General features: G+C 32.3%; 1 protein-coding gene across 1 annotated transcript in view; it reads right to left on the reverse strand.

Moving 5' to 3' along the window:
• LOC117177451 (protein Fe65 homolog) overlaps positions 1–22,519 on the reverse strand; it is a 335,882-nt gene that overhangs the window by 306,819 nt on the left and 6,544 nt on the right. Inside the window, exon 2 of the mRNA XM_033368150.1 lies at positions 16,454–16,465. Within this exon, the coding sequence (XP_033224041.1) occupies positions 16,454–16,465 (12 nt within the window). The remainder of the gene's footprint in view (positions 1–16,453; positions 16,466–22,519) is intronic.

Raw genomic sequence — 22,519 nt, forward strand, 5'->3', positions numbered from 1 at the left:
CTTAAGAAAAAAAGATGCGCAATCAAATTTTACATCCATATATATCTTTTGAAAATTAAAATTCGAGAATTTTTTCTAAAGCCTCCAGGGGACTTCGTTTTCACACGAAAAAATTTTATGTGCCCTTATTGCATCCGGACTCACAATTGAGTTGTGCGCTCCTACAATGACTTCTATTATTCCAGTAATAGAGAAAAAGTGAGTTTACGTACACTTTTTGTTTTGTAAAAGTGAGAATGGAAGACTCTAGAAAAGGCAAAAACTATGTAGGTAAATTACTAAAGATGTACTTAAAATAATTAGGTATATAGTTAGTTCCACAAGAGCGTCATCAGCGCCACGAGAACAACGTGCGTCCGAAAAAAAATTATCTATAGTATAGGACTCAAGGAAGGTTAGTCTATAATGCATCACAGGTTTTGTCCCGGTAGCATTTGTTTTGAAACGAGGGAAAGACGTTTTGCGCAATAAGTGTAGTACGCGAGTCGGTACGAAGCCAGTGTTTTTGTACACGCATCCAAAAGGACCCAAAATGACTTTTTCAGCGGCTGCGTGCTATATGAGAAAGTCAAAGGACTTTGTAAGGAAGTGGGTGAAGCGTTATAAAGAGATACGAAACGTTGACGATTTGGCAGATAGGGGTAAGATGCGTGTGAACTCGGAAAAGGAGGGTAAAATCATTATTAAGCTTTTTGAGAAGTACCCCACCTATAATTCGCGACAGGCCCAAAAATTTTTGTCAAGAAAGGGAGTAAATATAAACCTACAAACGATTTTGATGTCTACTATTCGTCTAACGCAGCATTAAGCATCCGATCAAAGTCCATGTGTGTGGTTGCTTCTGCAAACTGGGTTTTGGCATCTTGCATTTGTTCACTGGCAACCTGAAAGCCAAAAGGATGCTAAAAATCTATTAGACGGCTTTGATAAAGTCTACAGAGAAGTGGTATGGCAAGGAAATAGAGAATGGATACTTCAGAAAGACAACGACCCAAAACACCGCATTCGCCTTTGCAACTAGTGGAATAGGAAAATGGGATCATTGTCTTGAACTGACCCGATGCTGCCAATATATAATTGACAATCATGGGGAGTGGACGGCAATGAATGAAATATTAAAAAAACCTATAAAATTGAGATTCAAAGCGATTTCACCCTAAAATGTAAAAGAAATTGCTTTAAAATTTATATAAATGGAAATATACAATATTATTTAGAGTATTCTCTAAATATTTATTTATTTATTTGAACATCTTAAGCCCAACAGTCAATGACCAATTTTAGGGCTACCTTTACAAGAATTTTACCTGTTTCTAAGCATGAATCTTAATTATAATTTCTATTTATATTTCTATTTTAACTTATTCAGATGTACTTATAACCTATTCGCGGACCTAGCCAGTAAATTCAAAGATACTTATGAAAAACAGATCAATGTTAGGTATTGTCAAACACATTCGATTCATACTAGTGCATAATGAATGGAGTGGTGATCCCTGCATCCAACCAGTGGCATCTATGGGTAAATAAAATGGCAGCTGTGATCTGGTACTGTGTTTTGGAATAGTAATTGGCAAGATAGACAGGAAGTAGGGAAGTCTGCAAGTCCTCGGACGATTTTAAATAAGAAGATTATTGCCATGAAGGTTCGCCTATTTTCGAGCGTCCATACATCAAATCTTCTAATCATCTGATCATAGTCAGGGCCTGGCGGAGGATAGTAACCATCCTCCTTATACGAGAGAAACTTTAAGAAACGCTTTTGGCATTTTTTTCTTGCCGTCACATACTTGGAGTACCGGGGTGACCAAACCACAGATGCGTATTCTAGCTTCGATCTTATCATTGTATTAAAAAGGGTTTTTAATGCACTCGCAGATTAAAAATTCTTACATATTCGTAACATTCGTAACATTCGTTCATATTTTCACATATTCGTACATATTCGTTACTTGGACTCTTTCCAGAATTATACCCTCTATGCAGTAATCAAATTTGACAATTTCCTTTTTTACACGAAAAAGTCATAACTTTGCATTTCGAAATATTCAAATCTAGTGAGTTTTTTGCACCAATTTAGAAAAAATACAACATTATCCTGCAGAACATAACAATCATCCACCATGGTAATTGGTAAAAATATTTTTTATCATCAGCGTACAGTACGTCGTACACAAACGGATCCATATCTTCTCCAACATCGTTGAAATAAATTGCAAATAATAGTGGCCCGAGAATAGAGCCTTGCGGAAAGCCCGACGTAGGAAAAAACGGTTCCGTTGCATAAACTCCATACTGTACAATATTTTTTCTCTCAGTGATATACGATTGTATTATTGATAGGATTTTGTCTGAAAGACCAATCCTTTGTAGTTTCATCATTAAAATACCATGATCTAGGAAATCAAAAGCTTTAATGAGATCCGTATAAACTACATCCAACTGCCGAAATTGGTACAACATAGAGGTTACAAGCTGTAGAAAAGTTACCAAGATAGTTACAGTTGATCTCTTAGGGACAAATCCGTGTTGCGCTGGCGAGACAATTGGTTTAAAATAACTCCATATTACGTAATAGATGCATATCTCAAACGCCTTCGAGAATCCGTTTAGTATAGAAATTGGCCTATAATTTACTATATCGGATTTATTGCCTTTTTTAAAAGTAGGATAAATTCTAGTAGACTTCCAAATCGTAGGAAATTCGCCCTTCAAGAGTGCAAGATTAAATATCGTAGTTAGTTTGTTTACGAAGACAGACCCGCGTGAAAACATTTGCATGGCTCAAGTATGGCAAGATACTTGGAAATATCCGGCTAAAGCATGGTTCACGGCTGAATGGCAGCATGGCGCAAGTCTTGCTTCTGTTCGTTTCCCATGCTGAGGACACGCTAACCACAAATGAATATTCTTAAGAACATGTAAGTGTCAGAGAAAATGAGCTTGCATTAAAAATGAAAATCTTAGGTTTGCCAAAAGCCGCCACGTCTCTAAATGGTAAGTTCACTAACCGGATGCACTGGGTCGCACAACAGATAGTTCAGCACATATTCTACGAGAACATTAAAAAAATGTAAATTGTGCCGATTTCCAAAATAACTACCATTAGTGAGTCGACGATTCGGATGCACCAGATTGAGCACCTGATAGCATAATACGTATTCTACGAGAACTTTTTGAAAATTTAAATTTGGTGAATAATAAAAATAATTCCAAATAGTGAGGCGACGACCCGTGTGAACCAGGTCGCGTCCCAGGTAACTTAGCACGTATTCTACAAGAACTTTGTTAAAATTTAGATTGTTCCGACAGCCAAAATTACTAGAAATTGTGAGTCGATGATCCGGGTGCATCAGGTCGAGCACCAGGTAGTTAATTACGTATTCTACGAGAACTTTTTTTTAATTTATATTTTGTGAATAATGAAAACAATTACAAATGGTGAGTCGGCATCCCGGGTGCACCAGGTGCTGCCTCGGGTATCTTAGCATGTATTTTACGAGAACTTTTTCAAAATGTAGATTGTTTTAACTGCCATAGTAACTTAAAATTGTGAGTCGGCGATCCAGGTGCACCAGGTCGAGCACAAGGTATTTCAATGCCTATACTACGAGAACTTTTGAAAAATTTAAAGTTTGTGAACAATGAAAACAAATTAAAATGGTCAGTCGACAACCCGGGTGCACCAGGTTGCGCCCCAGGTAATTTAGCACGTATTCTACAAGAACTCTTTCAAAATTTAGATAGTTCCAAAAGCCAAAATTATTGAAATATGTGAATCGACGATCCGGGTACATCAGATCGAGCACCAAGTAGTACAATACGTATTTTACGAGAACTTTAAAAAAACGTTATGTTTTTAAATAATGAACAAAATTCAAATGGTTAGTCGACGAACCGGGTGCACCAGGTCGTGTCTACAGCTTCGATTATTCATTCAGTAGTTTCAGGAACTAAGTTTGAGCAGACATTGGTTGTGATATTATCTTCGGAATACCTTGTCGATAAACAATTCGAAGATCTTTCGCTCCCTTCGCTAATCGATCGTTGAACATCTTCTTCACTTCTTTGTACTCTAATTGCTGCATAGGCGTCTTGTCCAGAAAACTCGCATCCCATGAAGAAGATGCAGTTTGGTTTGATCTCCTTGTGTAGACAGAAACTGCGGAATGTTTTCATTGCCATCGTTTCCGCTGGGAACACGCATTTGATGAGGCGTGGAGACGGAGCAGCCTGAGAAAATTTCCCAATGCGACTGAGTTTGAGCTCGTCAACTTTTATATTCGGACTAAGTATCTTTAAAAAATTGTACATTTTAATTACATTATACTCCTTACCTGGAAGCTTATTTTCATTCGGGACTTCCTCGGCCTCAAAATTGATCAAATTTTTAGTTCTAGAGAGACGATCTTCAATTTCTCGCATGCATTGAGAGGCTGTAATATTAGTGTCCTTTTTTATCTGATTTTCCAACGTTGCAACAGTTTCTTTGATTTCCAATATATTCTTTTGCGCACTATCGACACGAGTGGAGGTAGCAACCAATTTCTCTCCAAAGCACATTGATGAACATACGATCTAATTCATCTTTCAAGATAGAATTGGAGGTGCTCGGATTTGGCGAGATTGATCTGATGCTAGTCTGACAACACTTGCCATAGCTGCCGTCTGCGAGAGGTTTCGCTAGTTTGGCACATCCAGGGTGATAAAACAATTCACATCTTTGGCAGGCTATGTAATCAGTTGCAATGACATTTGCTCAATATTTGCATTTGCGTTCTTCATATACTGGTGGCATTTTGCTCTGAATATTTTCAATAAATGTTTCTGGAATTTAAGTATTGTTATGGTTCGTTTTGTATATACACACGAGACAGCAGGGCTGATTACACACTATCTCAACTCAGAGTATCAACAATGTCAGAAGTAAGCCATAAGGCATCTGTTTCAAAGTCAAGGCCACTTAAATTCTATATGCCTCGTGTTAATAGACAAACGTGCAATGAACGAAACCATCACTTTTTAGTTCAGATTTGATCTGCTAAAATGCAACCTAAATTCCTTAGAAATTTCACAACCCATTCACAGTGATAAGGAGCGAGCACTGAGCACTTAGTAATCCACTTCATAGAGAAATATGCACAGAAATGATCACCTCAATAATCACCACACAGTCCGTCCATACACGTTTCTGACATTTAGTGCAAAGACAATTATTTCTCTCAAGACAAAAAATATTCATCTCTAGTAACACGTACAATGTGCATACAACTGGCACTTTTCACCTTTTCATACATTACTGTCCAACCAAATATAAAATAAAAAGGAAAGAAAATGAAGGAAAAAGTCATAGTATAATGCTTTTACATCATGTGACATAGTGACATTTTAGAACAAGCCAATGAAGATAGAAGAAGAAAAAAATTAGAAGCTTAAGAGATTAAGTACACCAGAACCGCACTTTAGTCACCCGCTGATTAGTTATTCTTAGAACTGGTAACCGTCACAGTTTCGCATTAGAGCGGCGCAATAGCGGTTACGACTCTCGTCTCGGAAGACCGCAGTGCGCGAGTACTCAGTCGCGTATAATACGCAATAGCATATATTCCAATTAAAAACAGTTCAGGCGGCCCTGGCTGTTTACGTTACGATTCCCCCGATTTAATTACAAAGTCAGTGTTAGGCAACCATCGACATTATAATTAAACCGAGAGTTGGGTGTAAACTGATTCTGCGAAACGAGTCAAAAGATGAGGAGGATGACCAGCTAAGAATTCTCATTAAAAGGTAATTGATAATTTACTTCCTGAAGCCAGCATATTTGTTTATAAAAAGAAAAATAATTTATAAAAAATGTTTCACTTCATTATCTATCTCTTATCCTCAACTACTTCGCTTTCGTGTGACGGGGTGCAATAAATGCATCAACTCTATCATGAATTATATTTTTACACGCTCACGAGCTTATTTTAGTCAATTTGTTTGTTTGTAATTATTATTGGGGTGAATCAAGCACTGAATTTCATATAATATTAAATTTTCACTGTACACATTATCATTATTACACAAATCATATATCCAATTTTTAGCATTAATTTCTTGTTCAAAAGCTTGAAGTTCGCCTTAAACTGCCAACAAATGTACCTTATCCCACCTAGATGAAGTACTCTTTTAAAATAATAAAAATTTCTAGAGGATCTAATATTATTTACGGTCAAAATACTGCTTCTAAAGCGTTAAATTTCCTATAACCAATAGAAGTGCAAGTCGCAGAATCGTGTTGAACATGATATACTACCATCGATTCAAAACTGGAATCGCGGAATTGAACTGGAACATCGATTGCTGACAGAGCTGAAACCATTAGAGCATTTCTAGTCGAGACATGCTCCACTCCTGGGCTTACTGTCAGCGTTTTAAACGAGAACGAAATAAAACATTGTATGATTTATTAGCAAGGTAAATAATAGAATATGGCACGGATAAGCTTTCATTTATTTGGCAAACGTCTTTTATGTTATCTCGAATCTTTGTCGATGGAGAAGATGGTCGATAAGGCGCCACAAGTCGAAACTAATAAGAGGAAACGTTCTTTTGTCTCGACTTTAAGAAAGAGAGACAATGAAAAAAAGGATCTTGCGCAAAAGCTGGAACACCCTCTGTTCTAAAGGTCGAGGATTTGTGTGAGAAGTCATTTGTTCCACTTCCGTTTGCCTTGAGACGACTAGCAGACTACCTTCTTTCCACGCTGGCGTAGAAAATATAATAAAAAGGTCAGACTCACTTAGATGGTGTGGTTTTGTTCGTTCCTAAGTGTTTCTTGATTCACTTTCTAGTAATCCTCCTTCGTGATTCAATTTTATAATCTTCACAATTTTCTTAAATTTAGCTATACAAATTATTTATATAAACTTTTTTTAAATTAGATGTCCTAAAATATTCATTGATTTGTTCCAAATATTGAAGTGCTGATCAATATTCTATTATCATTCCTAAAATAGACTGTTATGACTCGCATTTCGCCATCACATATGCCTTCACAAAAGGTGAGCAAAATGTGGCATCGTAAAGGTAAACCATTTTTTTTCAAATTTTTCTTTTAATATAAAATTATGGCTGTTGGTCTAGTAGAACATTTATCAGTGTTGGTTAATTCATTTTTAATAATGTAAACAAATCCTATTTGGATAAAAAAGGTTTTTATTACTTCGTCGAACTAGCAGTTTATTAACGTCAATAACCAATGTTGTTATATATTCCACTAGACGAACAGTAATTATTAATAATTTTTTATTTAAACAAATTGAATAATTGAAAATTAATAGATCAATATTAATAAATATTCCACTAGACCAATCGTAATAATTTTAGTAAAACAAAAAGAATTTTAGCAAAAAATTAAACAAATTCTATTCTTTTTAATAATTGGAAATCAACTAAATAATGTGGATAAATATTCCACTAGATCAATATGAATATTCAAAAAAATACGAGAATACAGTTCTGAAAATGTCGTTTTCCTGAAGAATTGGCATTTGTGGGTTTAAGGCTAGTTTTCAGGGACTCGTGGGGGTGTGTAAGGGGTGTCAAACCCATATGTCTGATACACAAAATTCTTTGTTGGATAATTCTCAATAAGCCTCTATACTTACCCGACCCATTTTTCCAAACCCTAAATAATTATTTCAAAAACTCAAAGTGATTTTTCCCCATGCATTTTACTTCGGAAACTTCAAGTCAAAACCGACACCTGTTGAAGTCAAAATAAAACAAAAATGCGGAACTACGCACATATGTGTGCGAATACACTATCATTTTGCAAGAATTACATTATCTCGCCATATTGTTTGGATTGAAATTCACATGTGGAACGCAATTGTCGACCAGAATTATATTGTCTTGTCATTAAGTACAATATATTGTTTATTAATGCAATTTTGGCAAGCATGTATGTGTGAATGGTGTGCCGTCTGCAATCATGCACTAAGAGATCTTTTGTTAGAATAAATTATAAAAATAAATGAGAATTCAGTATAATATCGTTCCAAAATAGGGAAAACAGGGTAGGCGTATCGAAAATTAATATAGTGGTTTTCAGCCGGAAAAATAATATTTTTCTTTGGAAAAATGGAAAGAATGTTGCATTAACTCTGAGAAAACTTGCGAGAATTTAAAATTTACTATATCAAAGTTGAAAAGCCAAGTTGAAACGATACTAATATATTTTATTTGAAAGAGTGAAAACAACATATGAGGTTGCCATGCAAAGCACATGAGAATCTCAAACGATTATATAAAAAATCACTCACTCCGCCAAAATTTTTAGCCCTCACATGGATGAGGAAATAAATACACAAGCACATACATACTCGCACACTTAATCTCTCTTAAAAATCGAAAAGCACTAACGCATTGTATCCCTAACAATTAAACCCGCTGGCTAACTTACATTATGGAATATTTGGTAAAAATATCGGCAAAGCCGCGTCTCTTAACAGCTCAGGGCAATGTTTGGCTCTGCACAATCGGGCTCGACCGGGAAACGACGGAAACACTCGAAGAGCATTCTCAAACGAAATTATATAACAAATAATGATTTCATAGTTTGCTATGCGTCTCAGGTTTCTGTCAAATTTATATTGACAATATCAATTTCTAAAATAAGTTTTCGATATTATAATGTTCACTATTTTTCTTATTCAAATTATGTTCGAAAACTCAGTAAAAAGAATATCATTTTTTCATAGTGTTAATTCTTGAAATGAAGATTTATAATATTTCCTATTTAGAACACTTCGTTACTGTAATACGAATAAGTGTAATAAAACCTCGCTTTTTATTATTTTGGAACGATATTATCCTAATTAATTCTCTCAGTGCGTGTGGCATTTAGAGGTCATGTTCTCAATTTGAGAAGTCGAATAATACATAGTAATTTAGTCTAACAAGAATTTATTAATTATACATTGTAGGTAAATAAGTTTATCGTAAAATCTTTGCAATGGTAATTATGAGAATGAGGCGGAGTCTAAAAGATATAAAAACTTTTAAATTGAATCATAGTGACTGTTTCTTAAAAAAGCGAAAAAAAGTGTCTTGAAAAAATAAAGTGACTAAAAGTGACTGTGTGGCAGACCTGTGTGTTATATAACACACAGATTGATAGAACTTGGGAGTAATTATTAAGTTAAAAGTTAATTAGACACTTGAAACCATTTACATTATTTTAAAGTGTTTGTGATTTTTTTTTAACATTTCGAACTTAAATCAGCCCTCCTGAAAAGTTTCTGAAATGCAGATAGACTCATGCTCGGCACAAATTACAAGTATTACCATTTTGTTGTTGAAAATTCAAATGTCTTCTATTTCCTCGGGTTTAAGATAATGTTGGGCTGTCAAGTCTGATATTTTCAGATTTTCTATTATTCTTTATTCATTACTGAAGTCACAGTTTGTTTTTTTTTGGGGGGGGGGGGGGGGGGGGGGGGGGGGGGGGGGGGATAGTCTGAAATTCATTATGTTTATGGACGGCTCCTGAATAGTATCTATAAACCATTTTTTTCATTCAAAATAAAAATTAATAAATTAAAAAATTTGAAAATCTTTAACCTATATTATAAAAAGAAAAGCTCCGACATGGAGATTTATTAAATAATTTTATAACTATACGTACATTGTATAATTTAATGGATTTATATCTTTCCATGACAGGGGGCAATTAATACAACTTTTCAGTATTGTCTTCCGACGCGAACCATATTTCAAAATGAAAATTAAAGATGGAAGTTGAAAATTCAAAAGGATTTATGCTTTACGAGAGGCATGAGCCTCGGGCCGATTTAATTTTACAAACTTAGCACTCTGCGCGCAAAGTGCTCGGCTCGTCCAACTTGCAAATACTTCGCTTCAGCGACAACTAGGTATCAAAGCTGAGGTGTGAATCTGCCTTAAATTCTACTCCGTAGTCGAGAAAACGCACCAGAGTTTGAAACTTTCAACGGGGCTAATATATTATTCTCGGACAGATATCGAAGTGCAAAAGAGGGATGGAAGTATAGTTCACGCACCTCTTTGTGAACTATGACATCTTTTTTTCGAAGCTAGTGACATTTATGACTAAAGTTATTTTTACGAGTTACCAAAATGAGATTCAAAATTTATAAAATATTACAGCAATGATGAAGACCTTTTTTCTCATTGTCAGTGATACTGCTTCATAATATACGCACAATTTAACTTAGTTTTATGCGCTTTAGAAAAAAGAGAATGTCTTAGAAAATATGATTAAAATAAAATAAAAATCATAATATTATTTCACATCTGAATTAGTAGTAATTAGGAAGTCACTAGTAAACTCATAATTTAAATTTGTGTAACCATAATTTGTTCTTCTTTTGAATTTTACAATAGGATTTCCAAAGTTAGAAATATAGGGTTTAAAAAAAAGATGAAGCTTTTCAACATTTTATAAATAGAAAAATATTATCTTTGAAATTATTGTTTTTATAGTGTGTAAAAACATCGCGATATTTTAAATTCTGGATAAATCTATAAAAATAAGAGAAATTTCATTAGACCTTACTTTAACTGAAATTTATTGATTGAAAATGAATTGACACATTTAATTTTTTGTTTAATTTAATTTGATTCCACTTTTATTTTTGTAATTAAAATATCTTTATTTCTCTTAATTAAATTAAACTTAAAATGTAATATTTAAAGTCTACATACAATTGCAGCAGTATCAATCTTTCGGAACAATGCATGATGTGAACACTGGAAAAAATTGAAACAGGATCAGTGCCAGTTTTGCACCAGAACGGATCACGGATTACAAGCACGAGTTGAAAGCCTTTTAATACAGATTTGATTCTACACCCGATTTTGCACACGAAAGAAATAAATTGTTGGAAAGTTTTCGAATTAAAAAATGCATCAATGTTTTTCCATGGAATAAAAAATTATAGTGAATTATTTTAAGCTATGTAACTGCAATGAATAAAACTAATGCAGTGCAAGATATCCGTGATTTTCCGGGATCAATAGAATAGTCTTTTTCAAAACATAGAAAACCATGTTTCTTAATATAGTTGATTCCACATTTTTAAATAAAAGTTGTACCTGTCGATTTTGAAATTTCCTTTTTTTTTAAATAATTTTAATGCATAGAATTTTTAAAACTAAAGGTGAAAGTATCGAAAACAGTAATTTGGTGATTGCGAATTCTCTTTTGTAAAGGCTCCTTCTAGGGCATTTAGAAATCAAACTTTTCCTTCTCTTGCCATTTTTTCATATCGTCCGTTAATTGGCTTAAAAGATAAATTTTCGTTTATTTTGGCTTAGCTTGTGTTGTGTGTCGAAAAATTTAATTTTTGTATTTTCCATGTTTTTTTATGAATAAAACAAAAACTACGTCTTCTATAAAAAAGTGATTAATAACAAATTTGTAGATATTTTTTAGGTGCACAATGTTTGTCTTATTATTTTTTTTCCTATATTGCATAGTTTGACCGAAAAATGCAATTTTCGATTTTTGATTAGTTTTTGTGCGGTCAAAATTTAAATTTATCTAAAAAATTCAAAAAGTTGATATGATGATCTTGTAGGGTTGTCATGGAAAAATGTGTACTCAACAATTTTCAAAATGACTCACTTTTAGTATTTTTATCCAAAATGTCTGACTAACGAACTTGGCATTTACCTTAGGACATTAAAAGAGTGTACCAAAAGTCAATCTAATAGCTTAATTCTTTTCAAAGGTTATCGTGCTCACAGATAGACACACATAAAGATAGAAATCTAGTACCTTCTTCGATGAGAATCTAAAAATGATTTAATTGTCATGAATAATTTTTTGATAGTTTTGTTTTTAGTTTTAATTATAAAAAAATAGCATCAAAAATATGAAAAGTTAAATTTTTTGAAATCCCAAACACGAGACGAAAAAGAAATTAAAAGACAAAATGCTTTATTATGTTTGTACAAGCCGCATCATTCAGATTTATATGCACAGCATGGCAGCCTTATATTCTGCTGCGAAATGTATAAAAACCTTAACTTAGAACGGCTATATCCCGAAAACTCGAATTTTCTGGACTTAATGTTCCTCGAGACTTTTACTCTACACATCGAGAACTAACAGGAAGCAAACTTTCAGACAATTTAGCCTAGAGCCATTTCCCATACAAATTCTACCGGCTCCTTTCATTTTTTTATTTTTAATCTTGTGTTTTATGAACAAAGCAAAAACCACGCGTCATATCAAAAAGTAATTGATAAAAAATGTTTGATCCTTATAGTATGTTATCTTTTTTCGCATCTTTCACAGTTTGACCGCAAAATGAAATTTTTGATTATTTTTGGTGCGATCAAAATTTGAATGTTTGATTTTGTAAGGCAATTCAAAAAATTGTTATGATAATCTAATAGGGCTTTTAAAAAGCGACCTACTCGTTTCGTGACTTTTTTTCATATCGTGCTTTGTTTGGCTTAAAATGTTCATTTTCTACTTTTTTTAAATGATATAAATGTTTTAACTCTGATGATTTTTTTATTGAAAAAAGTAGTATGCTAAAGGGCAACGCAATCGGATATATCATTTAAATGTTACCGTATGTACATATTACAGCAATCCGAGAAAGTAATTTTTTACATAAAACCAGTAACTTCTTATTACGCTCGGAATGTAAAAATTCGAAATGTTACTAAGCTAAAAAGTGATGCCCTCTTATGGAGTTCTTGTGTTGGACCGCCTTTTCAATCGCTCTTTCTGCAAAATTTTTAAACAATCAATAGTCGAATTTAGAACCAAATAGTTGCACTTTCAAGCAAAAGAAACGAAATTTCAATTTAAAAAGTTGCATTTTTAATGAAAAGGAATTTATAGAATTTATTTTAAAAAAAGGGGCAGCATGAAATAGGGGAAAGTGAATGAAGTATGCAATTGTAATTTACAAAAAAGAAATACAATCGAACAGAACGAAATTTGAAATTGGAGTAGAAAAAAATAAAACAAGATTTGAATAAGATACCAGATTTCTAGTCTTCTTTATATTTATTTTATTCATTCTAGTGAGTTATCAGTTTTCCTTTACATAAAAACAAGTTGAACGTGAAAAAATAGCAAACTGTAAATATCCCGTCTGAAATTTGTATCGCCAGCAAAGAAAACGTGACTCCGGATTAAACGTTTATAGAGACGAGTATCTGGTGTACGATTACTTCGATTGAGAAAAGTAGTGACTACGGGGCTCGATTTTTTGTGCAATCGGCTGGTCTAACTGCGAAGTCGGCATTAGTTTCTGCAAATTTCACATTTTTAGTACAATTTTCCTGGGCGGCAGCCACAAATTGAAGTGAAGGTACAAAATCAAAGAATTTTTTAATTAGAAAAAAAACTTTTCATGTTTTGTAAACTTTTAAAGCAGTCAAAATTATTCTCGCAGGGGCTCATGAAACGCGAAATTTTATAAGCTTTTCGACTAACTCTAAAAATTTCTACTAGTTTGTTTGGCCAAGTCATCGTAGTTAAAAGTTAATGGTGATTTTTAATAGTATTCGCGCTAGTCGTGCCTACAATTTCTGACGGTAGGGTAATACTTATACACTTAGAAATACAGGCACGAGATATCTAGCCCTTATTATTATTTTTTTTTCTAGTTTCAAAGACTTATCAGTTTCCCTTTATATCATTTCAAAAATAAAATAAACGCTAAAAATGGTAAACAATGAATCTCCCGCTGTGAAATGTGGAACGGCAGCAAAGAAAACGTGACTCGGGATTAAAAGTTCATAGAAGAGTATCTGGAGTCCGATTACTCTGATTGAGAAAAGTAGCGAAGGGCTAGCACCACGGGACTCGATTTTTCTTGCAATCGACCTTTTTCTATAGCATATCACTCGGTTTACAGAGGTAAGATCGCGCTGAGGTAGATTTATTAAGATCCATGATAGAAGCACCGGCGAGGATTCTCAAAAGGAAAAGCTCAAAGAAGGAGCAAAAAGAAGTCGGGGTTCACTTCAGATTCTCGCTTGACCGCAGCTGGAGACTCGTCCCTTTTTCTAAACTTGTGAACTCAAGAAACGGCGGGGCAACTCTCATGAAAGAGGAGTTTTACTAACAGATAACATTTCTTTTATTCGTTTATAACTTTATATCGTTAAACCGTAACTCAAAGCTTTGAATTAAATAAAATACACTGGACGGTTCGTTAAAATTAAATTGGCTATCTTATGAACAGATCAGTATTTTTTTTGTAGAATTAAATATTCAAAGACCAGAATTTTAATCTTCTAACATTTTTAACATAGATTATTTTTATAAGTGGAATAAAATACATTTAAATTGAACGCTTTTTTATTGATGTATTTTAACCAAAAACAGTTGAATTAACAACACCCAAAGTGCAATTGTCAAATAATAGATGAATTTTAAACAAAAAAATATAATAGTTGACATTTCAAAAAATCAATATACTTTTAACCAAACAGTGACATTTTCGAAAAATAATTAAATTAACAAAATAGTTTAATTTTCAACTAAAAAGATAAAATTTCGACACAAAAGAGGGAAAGTAAAATTTAAAAAAAAATTTATTTTAAAAATAATAAACAAATTTTTAATAAAAGAGATCAATTTTTTATTCAAAAAGACTCATTTTTACAAAAAAGTTGTTTTTTTGCCAAAATACGATTTTATAATAAAATAATTTGATCTTCAACCAAAGAGGTAATTTTTCAAATAAAATTATGAATCTTCAAGAAAACAAAAAAAAGTATTTTTTTTAAAAAGTAGTTCCACTTTCAATCAATGAAGACATGCTTTTACCAAAAAAGACAACTTTTCTAGAAAAAAAGGAATTTTCAACCCGCGAACAATGATTTTCGGCCAAAAAGAAAAATTTTCAAGAAAGATTTTTTAATTAAGTAAGACCATAAGTTCATCTAAATTCTATAAATTTTAAGCAAAAACATACGTTTTTGTAAAACATTGGTATTTTCGACCCAAAAATATCAATCATCCACAAAGCAGTTAAAATATTAAACAAATAGTTGAATTTGCAATCGACAGAGATGAATTCTCAACCAAAAAGATGAATAGTCAAACAAAAGGATTAATTATCTACTAGAAAAACTAATTTTTAACAAAATACGTGAATTTTTAACAAAACATTTGAATTTCTAACTAAAAAAGTTAAATTTTCAGTTAAAAAAATTAATTTTCACAAAGAAAACTAATTTTTAACAAGATAGTTACATTTTTAATCAAAGAGCTCAATTTTCAACTAAAATAATGATTTTTGAAGAAAAAAAATCTGTTTTTTAAAAAACAGTTTAACTTTTATCCCAGAAATTGTGTTTTCTAACCCAAATGATAAATTTTTCATAAATAAAGATTTTTCAGACACGAAAGAGAAAAAAGTTCATCCAAATTGTTGAACTTTCAAATCAAAAGACTAGTTTTCTACAACACATTTGGATTTCGAAACGAAAAATATAAACTTTCGACAAAATAGTTAAACTTTCAATCAAAGAGATAAACCTTTAAACAAATATATTTTTTTCAACAATGTGGTTAAACTTTTACACAAGTAGTTGAGTTCTCAATTAGAATAGCGCCTTCTTGCTGCAGCTCCATAGGAATCCAATATTGGTCCTAATCGAAGCCCCAGTTTTTTTCTGTGAACTTCCCTGCCTTCTGCTAGTCTTTTTTCGAAATTACTGACATTCCCTGACCAATAAAATTCTCTGACCTTCCCCTGTGTTTGGGGTTTTCCTGACCTACGTTCACCCTGCTTACAACTGAATCCATTTTATGAGAACAAAAAATTCAATCGATTCGAATTTATAGAGCACATTTTTTAAGTTTGAAATATAGTAGACAATTTTTGGCTAAATAAGCGAAAGTTAGCTGTTTATCCGTGAAATTTCACTGATTCAGGGTTAGAGAGGAATGGTTAGTCCAACTCGTTTTCTAAAAGTTGATTAATTAGACTGCTATATCCCCCACTTATTGCTCTCACCTTGTTCTGATATTTTCGTCACAATTATAAAAAAGAGCATCAAGCAAAAAATGAAACTGAAAACCAATTCAAAATATGAAATGTACAAAGAACAAATTCGAAAAATATGAAACATGTCGTTGATGTATATAGGTTACATAAGAAGTCTACTAGATGTGAACACATAAAAGTTTTATCACGAGACAAATATAGTTTTTCAATCTAGTACTCTCGAGTTTTATTTTCTATCAGTTTAGTAGGTTATTCTTACGATTTTGAAAAAGACGGTACGTTTCTGTATGGGAAAACCCAACAGAAAACGAGCAACCCATAAACAGAGGAATGGTTAACGGAGTCCATTCCACCTCGCTGCGTCTTCGTGTCATTGTGCAACTTTATAGCTACTGCGTAAAATTTAGATGGATAGCGAATCTCCTTAGATGAGAACTTACCTAGTTTCTGGCCTGAAATGAAAAGGAGAAATGAACAGTTAACAGCTGAATTCAAATTAACAAATGCATGTCATATAAAATTGTATAATATGTATAATGTATGTATATTGTGTCATAATGGTCCAAAAACGCCTATTTTGTAAAGTGCAATGTCTTTATAGAGATTTTCGTTTCTTAATGAAAAAATGGAAGGGTTGTTTTTGAAGTAACAGTTTTTAACCCTATATTAATGTTTCAAGTAGAGTGTAACTTTAGCTTCAAATTCTGATGGAATACATTTTACTTCTCATTTGCACATGATACGATTTTAATTTTTATGTTTTTATCCTTCTTTTTCTTTGATAATAAGAATGCACCAAATTGTATATTAATAACATTAGCTCACAAATGAAATTGACGGCGTCTCTATTGTTTCGGTGGCTTTTAGAAAAACAAATTTTTAGATATATTTTTGTGCATAATAATTACTTTTTCTATTAATAATTAAGACTTTTAATGTTCCTACTACTCTGGAGGCTGGATTTTCGTAAATTCGATTTGTGCATTATTAGAATTGCTGTCCTCGGCAATTTAGGCGATGCTCGGTCAAGCGTAGCAAACAGCATGGGGCGGCACTCTCCGCGCGGCATGCGTCCGAATCCAACAAAAATAGTTCAGTGACACTGTCTGTTTACGTTTCTGTCTGAATTTATGGTGGAGGCCCCTTCGGACCATGCCCAATAAGTTGCACAAATCCAGGTCCCAGTGTCATGGTAGATAAATATTTTATGTCTATACGTCTTCATTTGAACCATATGATAAGGGAGTATAAGATTTCAAACGTTTAGATTACATTTTTTTAGAAATTTTCTTTTTTTTCAAAAGTGGTCAAATAATTATGCAAGCATATTGCATTTTTCAAACTTGGCGATTTTTGGACCACACTAATATTGTATGGTATAAAGCTTGATAAGCAACGATAAGGCATGAATCAACATTACGATTTTTTTCTAAAGGTAAGGGAGCAATTCAAAGTGAGATAACTGGTTAACATTCTCAAGGATATTCTCGGCATACAATTTAAGTTCGAAATAATTCAAATTTTTATATTTTTTCTATAAATTAAGGGAAATAGACCCACAGTTAAGTTGAATTAATTATAAAATAAAAGAAAGCCGCAGAGCTTCCAGGGAGAATAAATAATTATAATTATAGCATTCTTTACCAATTTCTTAATAAACGAGGTAATGAACTTAAACTATAGAGTAATTTTAAGCTCGCATGCACGGCGAGAATATCCTTAAGAGTAATGCAAACTTACATCTTTGATTTTTCCGTCCTTACGGATAGTAATAAGCAAAATGAACCATGCTGGTCGGTTGATGAATGATGTGCGTGATATTAAAGAGTTAAATAGAAAATTAATGGATAATTCTTCTTAAACATTCAATATTAGATTCTATTATTGCACAAAAGCAATTTCTTTTACAATCTTTTGGAATCTCCTCTCTGAATCTTAGTCGGAAAAATTTTAATAAGAAGTAACTCTTTTATCACTATTTCCACCAGCGAAAATCAACTGGTAATCCTTGAAATTTTAACTGAAATACAGTTGTATTTCGCTAATTCAGCCACTCCAAGGCGCATTAAGTTTCCAGTGACAATTATTCAAATTATGAACCATTTTTGAATGAGAAAGTCTCCCAATCTTTTTTCTCTGGTTGAAATCGTGAAGAAGACGTCACTGATTTACAGTGAAATTTCACTTATTTAAGTTTGGGAAGTATATACCTACCTGTGGACCGCAAAAAATGCGATGGTGTCAATAAATTTCGATCAAAAGATCATCAGTGGAATTTTACTGAGAATCTGCAGCATACTTCTTATTATTTGAGACAATTAAAATCAACTAGGAATAAGTGACTATTCTGTGATATTCCAGTAATTCTCTCTGGCTTTCCAATAGAAAAATTATTGAAATTTGAGTAACTTTCTTCTGAGAAACAGGTGAAGCATTACTAAAATTACTGATTCAAATAGCCAGAAGTACGCCACTGATTAAAGTTTAAAACGCAATGAAACACTGCATCAATAATGAAAAAATAAGTACTGATCAAAAAAGCAGCAAGAAAATCAAATAATTGTATAATTATCTGATGAGTGTTTTCATAAGTAGCTCGAGAATCAGATAATATTTTGCTGGGACAATAATTGTGTGCGCTTCGTTACCTGCACTTAGTAAAAGTCAATATAAAATCCCGTTTAATTCGTGTTGCCGAGAGGTAAAATCTCGACGATTCCTCGGTCTACGTGGCGCGAACTAATGGTACCACCGCGGTCCAGTTGAGACTAAATCTTGATAAACAGTCGCAAAGATTGTTAACGCTCTCCATTATTTCGTGAAGAGAGCGGCCACTACTGTGCTCGGAATGTTGAGAAAGGAAGTGAGGTACAACATTTTGGACTCATGCCAGATTCTAGTCTAACTCGGGCCCGATGTAATATTTCTCAGTGGAGGGCTTTGATATGGATCCTAGCAGTACAATTACTCGCCATTTTCTACTTTATAGAAGAAATTTTGTTATTTCAGAACAATCTTCTTTTCGAGAATTTATAGAAAAACTTTTCAAAAAATTCTAATATAAAATCCAAATTATCATACTTGAGCATGTTCAAATGGATAAATTCCAAGCATTAAATATAATATTAATTTAATATCTCCAAATCGATGTTCAAAGCTGAAAAATGCTCTTTACATCTTCAAAATAAAAAATACAGTTTTAATTTCTTTTTTTCGACATTCAGTATAAGAGGGGATATATAAACCAACTTCTCATTTTTTTTAAAATACTTAATTAAAATTGTTATAATTTAAAGTTTAAAGTTATATTTTCTGCAATTCTGAAGTTATAGTTCAGTTTTTCATTTTCTTACAAGATATATAAAACCTGATCTCTAAACGTACTCATTTCCACTAACTTTCTCGATACTGGACATAGGTGTTTTCTAGAAAATATCTCTCTTTATATGTGAATCTATTTTATCCTATTTATGCCGACCGATACAAGGAATTCCACCTTTCCAATTGTATCATTGGATGTAGGAATAAAGTTTATCTGATACTATAAAAACGATAATAGGATCAAATTTACCCACTTTTATGCCCATAATTTAATTGTATTCTACTTTTTCGGTCTTAATATATATCATTAATATTGTATATCGGTATTCCATACTATGGGATAGAATAGGAGAAAATATGAAAAATAATCATAAAATGTAATAGAAGAGGATCTCATTGTTTTTAAATGTGACCAAAAGCGATACAAAACTTTTTAATTATAATTCCGAACCACTTTCGGATGCAAAAAGTATTTTTCAATATTTTGATTTCTCTCGATTTGTATGTATTTTGCTTTTTTCTAAACATGTCAATTTCAATATTTTGACCTCTTTTTAGCCTTTGGTTCTAGGTAAAGTGCTTCTCCAGACAGAAAAATTTCAAAATCATGAATGCTCATAGCTCACAGTGCAGCGATCAATATCGACCAGGAACCACGAAGAGAATTCTCGAAATGAACTTTCTATGAATAGTGTTCTACATATTTGTCTCGTGTCAAATGAAACACGCTAAAGTTTCCATTTAAAATAATTGTAAACGCTGAAGTGGATAAGAAATATATCACTTCATCCTTTACTTTTAATTTTCTGGGCGCCTTCTAGTACAATATCAGTATCTTTAAAAAGTATATAGAGACAGCTAATTTTTTAAGGGTTGTATTTTAATTTCTCATTTGCCACATATGAAAATAAATGTAGCATATTAAGTAAACGAAACCCTCTTTTTGTGACGGACCACAGCCTGAAATTACCAGAATCTATTTTTAGGACAATACCTATATTATAATTTTGTGCTAATTAATGCCCAAATAACAAATTTATTGTTTTGTATATCTTTCATACGAAAAACTGCGGTGCTGATACAATGTTGAAAATGTTCGGGACTTCACAACACTTCTAGAATACAAGCGTAAGGTAAAATTGAAAATTAAGTAATAATCCAGTCGCTACTATCACTTCTGTTTGAACTAATAGGTACCCGAGATTACTTTTTCTTTAAAGGTGAAAAAGTCCCCTGATTATAAGTATCTTGGGTAGGTTTTTGAATTCTGGGTCATTTTTTGTTTAAACGCATTTTTTAAACAATTTCATTATTTATATAAAAAATTGTATAAAATCAGTTTTAGAATAGCTGAGCAGAACTCAAACTTTTTTGCGTCCTGCACTTTCTTTGTACAACAAAACGCTTGCAATATACAGCGGTATAAATCGATCGTATCAAAACTTCTCTCCGTAAATTGTTGTTAAAAAGTTGCTTCTTTTCAGAGAAAATCGCTTAGACTCTTTTTTTTAAATAAAAAATCATTCAGACCAACCATTATCATAATATTGCTAGAAATTGTCGCGAAACTTTAGTATCTTCACCTAAAAAAGTACGCATCAAGCTCAGTGGAGTCATGATAATAAAATAAAGGTAAGAATATGGATTGTAAGATTGTGTCTTTTAGGGTAGCGTATATTTATAAAAAATATATTGTTTATGAGACTGTGAATCAATAATGGCTCGTCGTTAGAGAAAACCTCTCGAGTGAAAAGTTTTATTATGTGCCATACATTAATAAAAAATGAAGAAAAACTCCATTTTCTTACATGAGCATTTTTGATAATAACAATAGTTATAAGCCAAGTTATATTACCCAATAGTTATATTACCCAAGATGATCATATTATTTACAGTAAAATTAACGAAATAAAAAAATGTATCACTAAAACGCGAAGTGCCGGACAAGCTCAGGCAAAGTCCGTATAAAAATAAAACCGTTGGGGTTACTTTTCCCGCTGTACAGTGGGATATGTATCATATTTAATGCAGATAGACTTAGAAAACATAAATAGCTCATTTTAAATATTTTTATTGTTTTAAAGTGTAAATAGTTTTCGAATTCAAGCCTTTTCAGAAAAAACCTGATTATTTAATGCGAATTCATAGATATATATTCCATGCAAGGCAACAGTCTATTATTTGTAATAAATAGATTGATAATAAAAAAAAATTTTCATTGTTGATTTATTTGATTAAAAATTATTTAATATACGTGTAAAATACTTTCTATTATAATTGATAAACTGTAAAATTTTATAGACGAAAAAACCAGAATATTTATTTTAAAAACCAACTTTCCAGCAAAAAAGAGCCAGTAATAGGTGTTTCGTGTTTAAAATTGGTTATTAACATTCAAAATATTAATTTATTGTGATCGAAAATCACTGTTTAGACAATGCTACTAAGATTAAGTATGGCAAATAAGAAGTCTGTGTTTGATTAAAATAGGTAAATTAAAGATCTTGTTTGAAAATGGTTTAGGAATAACACTACAAAACAAAACTTCCTTTTAATTTCGTATTATTTTCGCAACAAATGGAAAAAATTTTATCTCCCTATTCCCTCCGCCCTTTTATTTAGGGACTTATGCACCTACTTAATTATCCTCGAAACGGCAGTAGGTTAATCTAGTTCCTGACGTGGTCGTAGTAGTTTGGAAGATTTTTGAATAGAAGTGCTTGATCTAATGTTGAAAGTATTTTTAAGTAAATTTTTTATTTTGTGGTTTGAGTTTCAGTGTACATTTCCGAATAAGTTGTTTTTATCGCTTCGGAATAATATTTATAAATCGACCGTGTTTTTGAAAATTCTTAACAATGGCCGATGTAGCGATAAATCAAGCGATGAAAATGACATCCGAAGACAAACTTAGTGCCCTCAAAATTGCAGAAAACTCGACTCGCATTTCGAAATTAGACACATACTACGTTAAATATGATACATATCGAGTTTATTTTTATATTTTTTTAGAAAAAAACTTGCGTTGAATAAATAATTATACTGAAACAAAAATTTATAAAAATACTCAATAAGTTTTCTTAAAAATTTAATGTTGATCATTTCTAAAAAGACAAAATTTAAAGTCCGTTCACAATTGCGACCTGTAGACTATTTTGAATTGTAATTTCCCAAGCCAGCCTACT

This window comes from Belonocnema kinseyi, chromosome 7 (genome assembly GCF_010883055.1).
Source record: "Belonocnema kinseyi isolate 2016_QV_RU_SX_M_011 chromosome 7, B_treatae_v1, whole genome shotgun sequence".
In the NCBI taxonomy this organism is placed as follows: domain Eukaryota; kingdom Metazoa; phylum Arthropoda; class Insecta; order Hymenoptera; family Cynipidae; genus Belonocnema; species Belonocnema kinseyi.